The sequence below is a fragment of the Chrysochloris asiatica genome, unplaced genomic scaffold, assembly GCF_000296735.1.
Source record: "Chrysochloris asiatica unplaced genomic scaffold, ChrAsi1.0 scaffold00160, whole genome shotgun sequence".
NCBI lineage: Eukaryota > Metazoa > Chordata > Mammalia > Afrosoricida > Chrysochloridae > Chrysochloris > Chrysochloris asiatica.
Window position 1 is genome coordinate 2,322,817 of NW_006408678.1, and position 9,115 is coordinate 2,331,931.

General features: G+C 42.5%; 1 protein-coding gene across 1 annotated transcript in view; it reads right to left on the reverse strand.

Moving 5' to 3' along the window:
- The window catches only part of STAB2 (stabilin 2), a 241,210-nt gene that overhangs the window by 94,558 nt on the left and 137,537 nt on the right, over positions 1 to 9,115 (reverse strand). The window contains 4 exon segments of the mRNA XM_006871122.1: positions 769 to 894; positions 1,813 to 1,889; positions 2,354 to 2,399; positions 8,060 to 8,155. Of these exon segments, the coding sequence (XP_006871184.1) occupies positions 769 to 894; positions 1,813 to 1,889; positions 2,354 to 2,399; positions 8,060 to 8,155 (345 nt within the window).

The window sequence follows — 9,115 nt, forward strand, 5'->3', positions numbered from 1 at the left end:
GTCTCCACCCAGGTTCACAGGAGTCTATTGAATGTTGTAGGGCTTAGCTTGCAGCTTCATTGGTGTTTTTTATGGTTGACTTTTAGAGCAGAATAATGTGCAGCCATTTAAACTAACGATTTAGATGTACACTCATTTTCAGGAAAGTTGTTTCTGTTATATTACTAAGCACAGCAAACACGATATAACAAGAGATACCATTTTTGTTTTTAAAAAAGTACACACATGCATAACAAAATCGGGCCACACAGCAACAGTAACACTGGCTAACTTCAGCATATATATGTTGTTTGTTGTTAAGTGCCGTCGAGTCGGTTCCGACCCATAATGACCCTGTACAGGGTTTCTGAGGCTGTAAATCTTTACAGGAGCAGAAAGCCTCATCGTTCTCCCATGGAGTGGCTGGTAGTCTCAAACTGCTGACCTTGTGGTTTGCAGCCCGATTCGCAACCACTGTGCTACCAGAGCTCTATGTACACATTCTAATTTTTCTACAGTAAGAACATGCGAGTCATACATGAAAAGAACTAAGGAAAGAGGGAAAACTCAGACACCTATAATATTTAACTGGTAAATGCCTCCAGGGGATCCCCTCCCCTTTATAGTCCTGAAATCACAATTCCACACCCTCATACCTGACAAGTTGAAGGGCGGCTCCTGGCAGCTGCAGGTGGTAACCACCAGAGCTCACGGGACTAGCCAGTCAGTAGCACTCTGACTCATAAGGCGTTGCCCGTACAGCTGAGGGCTGGGCACCTGGGCACCTACCGAGACACACGATGCCGTCGCCAGCATAGCCCGCCTTGCACACACACAGCCGGTTCCCTGGGGTGGTTCTTTTGCAGTCAGCCTTGGCAGAACAACCTCCGTTGCTGATTGCACAGGCGTTGATGGCTACAGGTCGGAGAGGCGACAGAGCAAAGGAGCGGTGAGAGGGGGAAAACTAAGCACACATGCATGCATCGACAGTCTAGTCACTAAGATTTCCAAGAGTCCTAGAAATCCGAGCTTACTGTGCTCTGGATTCAGAGGGGGGCATAGGTGGGTCAGTGGTGAAATTCTCAATGTTCAGGTTAGAAACCTGGGTTAAATTCTTGGTCAGTGCCCCTACCCATCTGTCAGTGGTGCTGTGAGCTGAACATGTTTCAGCAGAGAATCCAGACCAACATCGACTAGCAAGAAAGGCCTGGTGATTTACCTCTGAAAACCAGCCAGTAGAAAGAAACCCTCTGCCTCCCAGGGGTCATGCGGATGGCAATGTTTCCTTCCATGGTACATGGGGTCGTCATGAGTCGGAGGCTGACTTGACAGCAACCAACAACCCAAGTCTGTGTTGAAGGAGGAAGAACCTCTCTACACCCTGAGGCAATCAAATCAGGATCCCTGGGATGCTCTAGTGGTTTTTAAAGTTCCCCAGGTGGGTGGCACAAATGGTCACGCTCTTGACTACTAGCCACAGGCTGGGAGTTGGAACCCACTCAGAGGTGTCTTGGAAGATGGGCCTGGCATTCTGCTTTTCAAAGGATTCAGCCAATGACAATCTTGTGAAGGAGTACCAGGAGCAGCACATGAGTAGATGGATGCGATGGTGGCACAAGAGGGGATCTAAAGTGCACTCAAGGTGGTGAACCACGGCTTGATGAAAACAGGTGCCATTGTTCTAGCCCTTCCCAAACCCACAAGTCTCATGTGGGAACAGTTGGTTTGTTCCATCCAATTCACCATGGATGGTGGCACCAACTGCCTAGGCCCAGTCAGTCCACAGGAGTCATTGAGTCCTGGAGGACCCCAGCAGGGTTCTCCTCTACTTGCCTGTGCAGACTGTCCCGTTCCCTTGGAAGCCTGCAGCACACTTGCATGATGCGGTGCGGTCGGAATTGAGAAGACAGCTGCAATGAGAATGGGTACATGGCATTTGTAGAAAAATATATAACCCAACATCTCACCACATGACTTACAGTACACCTTCACCCCATCTCCCCAGGCTCCCAGGCCTTGCCCTCAGGAGGCACTCAGAGAGCCTGCTTAAGGTTTGGAAGAGAGCCCACTGCTGGCGCATCCCAACAGGCACCTAAAATTTAATGTGTATGAGGGGGCTTTAAACAGTTAATGGAAAAATGGAATGAAAAGATAATGGAATTTCTACATGAGCCTTTCGAAGCCCTCTTGTATAGATGCTAAAAGGCTGGATCTAGCGAGTTGGTGATGGTCTCATCATAGATATTTTTAGTTTCATTTGTATAAGTTTGCTCTAATGCATTGTAAACAGAATCAGGCAATGCTCCTTCAAGGTTAGGACTTGGAATCCCCAACCTTCTGCATTCTTCCCAAAGGAGGCCTAAAGGGTACCTACTTGGCACTGGTGTGGCATGTCCCATTGCAGTTGTCTTTTGTGATTTCTGAAAAAGAGAACCAGTTGCCATGTCAGCCTGCTTTGGAAAAACCTCACTTGAGAACTATCTTTTAGTACTTTAGGAAAAGATTAAGGAGCTCTGTTAACATAGTGGTTACGAATCAGGCTGCTAACCTCAAGGTCAGCAGTTGGAAACTCCCAGTGGTTCCATGGGAGAAAGATCCGTGGGAGAAAGATGAGACTTTCTGCTCCCGTAAAGATTTACAGCCTTGGAAACCCTGCGCAGGGTTACTATGAGTTGGAACTGACTCCTCGATACTTAACAACAACAACAACAAGGAAAAGATTAACTTGCTCTGAAGTAACTGGTATCCATCAGACAAACTATATAAACAAGCATATAAATCTTTCTTACACTGGCTGCCAGGATGCTCAGAGCCAAATCTGAAGGTCAAATATGGATCCACAGCAGGATAAGTATGAATGAGATGTCCCCTGTGTGCCAGGACTTGGGTGAGGCATTGAGGGGGCAAAGATGAGTCCAGTACAGTATCTTACCTCTTGTACAACTATGGATCCTTAATGATCAGAGGTTGAGGTGCGTCTCTTCCTAGGGTTTGATTTTTTACTTGTACTTATATTGTTATTCCTTATTCTTTTTAATTTTTGGAATTAAGCATCAGCAAGCAAATATGCAATTATAATTAATATTATTATTTGCATGTGCAGGTATAGCTCAATGCTTGATAGCAAGCACATATCTACTTGTTGAATTATTTACTCAATTTCTTGGACAAGTATAGGCTCTTGTTATTGAATATCTGGTTACCAGATATTTCCTGGCAGGGAGGATCTAAGAAGAAATCACTTGAGATGAGGAAATGATGCTTATGTTAATAGCTTTGGGGATTAGCTCTGATCAAGAATAGCAGAAGGGTCTGAGATAGAGACTCAGCTGCCAAAGGGCACCATTTTGTGTCAGAGATAACATTTCCAGGCTCAAGTGGTCAGGAGTGGATGCTTCCTTCATTGAGCTTGGAAATCCCTTTCTCTCCATTTGCTACTAATTAAAAGCCCAATCATCTTTTAGTTCCTCCTTTATGGGACCTACTGTAAATTTTGATGGATTGGTAATGACTACATAGTGTGTTGTGTTGAAAAGGATTTACTGTTCTATCTGGCCTCAGAGAGAAAGAGTACAATGATAGATTAGTGATGTCTGCCATGGGTTTGGGAGTGGAGAGTTAGCTTGCAGGCAAAGGAATTGTCTTCCTTGCTCTAGTCCTGAGATTCTTTGCTCTGCACTCCCATGCTACAGTTTTTCTTGTTTTTTGGTTGTTTAACTGGATACTTATTTCCATTGGCTTTTCTTTTCAGGTCATTGTGTACACTTGTTTCCTTTACTAGACTGGAAGCTCCTTGGACAGAGTGTGCATTGAGGATGGATTGGAAATAAGCCTGGAAAATTGGGTGAGTGAACTGTGTTGGTGAACAGCGTTGTACTCCACCCTACTAAGGATTTTGAACTTTCTCCTGTAGACAATGAAGAACCATAGGAAGTTGTCAAGTCCCAAGGAGGGATTAGGAAACATCTAGGTTCTGGAAAATCTCTGTACCATCAATGTGGAATATAGGCTATGAGACATAAGACTGGAGACCAAAGGTTTGGCCAAGAGGTTACTGGCGAGAGAGGAGAGAGGAACAGAAGGAAGGGATGAATTTGAGAAATGTGAAGGAGGTAGAATTAATTACATATGAAGGTGAAGGGGATGGAGGCATGGAAACTGAGTAGGTTTTGAGAATGGTTGAACAGATAGATGGGTGGTGGGGTCTTTCTTCATAGTAGGGAAATCAGGAAGAGAAATGAGTCTGGTTCTATGTCCTTGACTCTGCTGTCTTCCTTTTCTTGGAGTAAACCTTATATACTTTTGTTTATATATCTCTCTTATATTTATATCTCCAGAGTCTTGATCTCACTCCTGAGCCTTATAGCCACACATTCAACCATCTACTCTGTAGAAACTGGCTAGGTAGCTGTCAGCATCTTCTACCAGACAATACGCTGCTGAGGGTAGGGACTATGTCATCTATGTCTACTGCAGTGTTCTTGAGTGTGGTACCTACCACATAGTAATCAAGTATCTGCGGAATGGGTGGATGGATGAATAGCTCCCACTCATTTCTATCTTGAGGTCCACTGGGACCTCAAACTCAAACTACCCCAAACTGAACTGTCCCCAACAGTCCTCTTCCTAAATTGGTCCTCCATCCATGCAGTTGCTCAAGTCATAATTTGGGTGTCTCTTGGACCCCCTCATCCCTTTTTTTTTCCTACAGAAGCTAATCTTGCTGTTGAGTGTACCTCATTTAGCAACCAAGCTGCCTCCATTTTCACTGCCACAGCCATACCAGCAACTCAGTACAGGCTTTCATTCATTGGCTCTTGAAAACTTGTTGCAACTTCTAGACTGTTTCCTGACCCTTTCACTTCAAGTATGTTTGGTCCCTCCAGGGATTATGTTCTCAAAACTTGTGACAGCCAGGGTCAGGCCATTGTATCCATTCTAGAGATTTCACCCAGGATGCCTTCCTGTTTGTTTGACTCCATTGCTTTCTTCTCCCAGGTTCCCTGACCCTGACTCTGTATTCTAGCATTTGCTACCTGCTCTGGGTTATCTCTTGGAGTTGGAACAATTTAGAATTCCTACTTCAACTTTTCAACCAACTTTTAATTCTACATACTTTTGATTTCAGAATTGAAATGAGAGCTTTGATCAAAGACATTCCTTCTGACAACGCCTATACTCTCATTGGGCTGGTGGACACCTGTGATTCCCTCGATGGTCTTTACACCAGATGAGGTAGCTTCTGCTTCTATAACTGCTTCCTGAGGTATTCTCTCATATCCAAAGTCAGAATGGTTTTTCTGAAATGTGAAGATGATTATATTTCTCCCCCGTTAAAAAAAAATACCCTTTAGTGGCTTCCTGTTGGCTTTAGAAGGTTCCACCACCATAGTCTTTCAGGATCTGACTCGTGCTCACCATTCTAGTCTTTTCTCACTTCCTCTCTGTCCTTACTTGCTCTCATTCAGAAATCCATCGGCTCCCTAAGTGTTTATTTAGAGTATTCACATAGATCTGTGTCATTCTGTGTGCTTCTTTCAGCCTGGCATTCTCGTCCCTCTCATCTCTCTCACTTGGAGCATATTAAGAAACATCAGTGTGCTGGAGACAGGATAAATGGGCCTGCTCAGATCCTGATGGTGGAAAAAATAGATGGTTAGAATCTCTGGAGGACAACTTGGCAATAAATAGCAAAACATTTCCTCAAAGTGCCAACTTCTGACTAGGCAATTTCATCTCTAGAAATTTAGCTAAATCAAGTATTAAGGTAGTTGCACGAATACAGGTCATGGTGGGTGATTGTGTGCTGTTGAGTCAGTTCTGACTCATAGTGACCCAGTATAGGGTTTCTGAGGCTGTAAATATTTATGGGAGCAGAAAGCTTCCATCTTTCTCTCACAGAGCAACTGGTAAATTTGGGCCGCTGACTTTGTGGTTAACAGCCCAGCTCATAATCCACAACACTACGAGGGCTCCTTATTAATACAACTAGCCAAAATAACTGCCAAGTGTTACCATTGTACTCCTGTGTTTGTGTTTGAGTTGCTATATTGTTTTTGGAAATTACATTGAAAGTTGACCAAGAGACCATTGAAAAGACATGAATTATATACGTGTGACCATCACTCAACTGTCAGTTTGTCATACTACAGTGCTGTGTTGCTGTGATGCTGGAAACGATACCGTCGATATTTTAAATGCCAACAGGAACACCCATGGTGAACAGATTTCAGTGGAGCCTACAGACTAAGGTAGACTAGACAGTCAGAAAGGCGAACTACTTCTGAATGTTTAGCCACTGAAAACCTTGTGAGTAGCAGTAGAACATAGTCAGAATTAGCGCTGGAGGCTGAAGCTCTCACAACACGATGGGGAAGAGCACTCTCCTCCAAGAAGAGTTGACTGTGGTGATGGGAATGGAGTAAAGCTTTCAGGACCTTGATTTGCTAATGGGGCACAATGCAAAATGAGGAGAAACACCTGCAAACATTCATTAATGATAAGAACATAGACTATATGCTGTATGAATCTAGGAAAAGAAGAAATTGTCAAAAATGAAATGGAATGCATAAAGATTAATATCCTAGGCATTAGTGAACTAAAATGGACTGATAGCGATTGTTTTGAATCAGTCAGTATTATGGTTTACTATGCAGGGAACAACAAATTCAAGATGAATGGTGTAGTATTCATTGTCAAAACAACATTTCAAGATCTATCTTGAAGTACAATGCTGTCTATGATAGGAAAATATACATATACATACAAGGAAGATAAGTTACTACCATCATTATTCAAATTTATGCACCAACCACTAAAGCCAATGATAATGAAATTGAAGCATTCTATCAATGTCTTTATTCTGAAATTGATCAAACATGTAATCAAGACAGACAATTACTGATAACTGTAATGTGAAGGTTGGAAAATGAAGAAGGCTCAGTAGTTGGAAAATATGGCCTTGGTGATAGAAACGATGCTGAAGATAGCATGATAGAATTTTGCAAGGCTAATAACTTATTTATTGCAAATATCTTTTTAAACAACATAAAAGATGACCATAAACATAGGCCTCACCAGATGGAATGCACAGGAATTAAATTGGTTACATCTGTCGGAAGAGACAGTGGAAAAGCCAAAACAAGGTCAGGGGAACAGACTGTCAACTGAATCAACTGCTCATATGCAAGTACATGAAAGAAGCCGAAGAAAATTATAACAACTTTATGAGAACCAAAATATGAGCTTAAAATATCTAACGTGAATATAGAGACCATCTCAAGAATAGATCTTATGTATTAGACACTAATAGATCTTATGTATTAAAGCAGCCCAATTCATAACCACGATGCTACCAGAGCTCCTTCAGAATACAAAGGATACAAAAAGACAAGAAGAGTTGTGGGACGATATCAAGAACATCATTTAGCGTAAAAGCAAAAGGTCATTAAAAAGACAGGCAAGGATGAAAAGACCAAAATGGGTGTCAGAAGAGACTCTGAAATGTCCGTGTTTTCCATGTCTTGCTGAATGCTGTGATTCATGTGTACTTTTGTTCAAAACAGTTGGTACCTTTTGTTAATAAAAAGGGCTTGGGGGGAAAAAGAAGGATACAAAAAGATGTACATAAAAGATTTTCATTGCAGCATTGTTTATGATAGCAGGAAACTGGTTGTAAAAGGGGGTGCACTCCTCTAATGGAATGTCATATAGGAATTTTAAAAGTCATGATGTGTATGTATAGTCATTCTCATTGAAAGATGCCCATAATACTTCACGAAGTGAAAAGAGTAGATTACGAAACAATTATATAGAATATAGTTCCATACACTTATGTTTATTTACTTAGAAAAAATTTGGAAGGTTAATACAAAATATTATGATGTTTCTTACCCTGGGAGGATGAGTATTTTATTTTGCATTTTCTTTCTTTTACAAACTTTTTGCTGTAAGGAGGAATTATTTTTATTTTCCAGAAGCAGTAATAAACACACGGTTTCCATTTTAGAAGGAAAGACAACTGTAGCTGTTGAGAAATGAGGGGCATAATGGATCATAAGTATTGTGGGGTCATCCTTACCAGTGTCACATTTCACTCCTCGCCAGCCAACGTCACATTCACAGGAGCCGTCACCGGAGGGCCCTTGGTTACATCTCCCATGGACACAAGAGCACGCTAAGTAGAAATATGCCCACAGCTCATTAGACTCTGAGCATGCTCAATACCTCATTTATCATTTGCTACAGCAGTCACTTCATTGCATTTCATTCTTCAATCCGATTCCTCAAAACCATTGTTTCATGAAGGGCTAGATTCACAGTAAGGGCAGATGCATAGGAATTAGAATCTAGCAGGTGTTGACAGGTGATCCAGGTCACGTGTCCACAAGACCATTCAAACCACAATTTTGGGGCTGTTTAAGCAGTGTAAATTAAGGAGCTCTGGTAGCATAGTGGTTATGAATTGGGCTGTGAACCTCAAGGTCAGCAGTTCGAAACTACCAGCTGTTCCACGAGAGAAAGATGAGGCTTTCTGCTCCTGTAAAGATTTACAGCCTCACGAACCCTATGCAGGGTGGCTATGAGTCAGAACCGATTCCACGGCACATAACAACAACAACAACAACAAGCAGTATAAGTTAGTGATTCAGCAGCAGGGGAAAGTCCTCAGCTAAAGTTATGCAAGGACAAAGTGTTTTATGGGGTCCCTACGGATGGAATCACATGTGCTCCCTAAGAGTGGACTTCAAGAAGAAGTCATTTTGATATGGGTTTATAGAGCCCTGAAATGTCAGTTCCGTTGTTACTCAGCAGTATTGTAAGTCTTTTTGAGAACTTCATGGAAGCTATGGATACCTTCTCCCCAAAGCATCCAGTCTTGAGTGTTTCCTGGAAACCCTGATGCTCATCCATGAGTCCCAGCTTAGGACCCCTGTGTGAATGCAAGCAGATAATTCTTCCAAATCACGGAGAAAACTGGCACAACCAAAGTCTCACTTATATATGCTAATCTGGGGTCCTAGTATGGCACTGTAGGATAAGCACTGGATCTCAAGGTTGGTTTGAACAGCAAGGTTGGTGGTTCAAACTCACCAGCTGCTCCTCAGAAGCCGTATGGTGGTGGTGGTAATGTGCC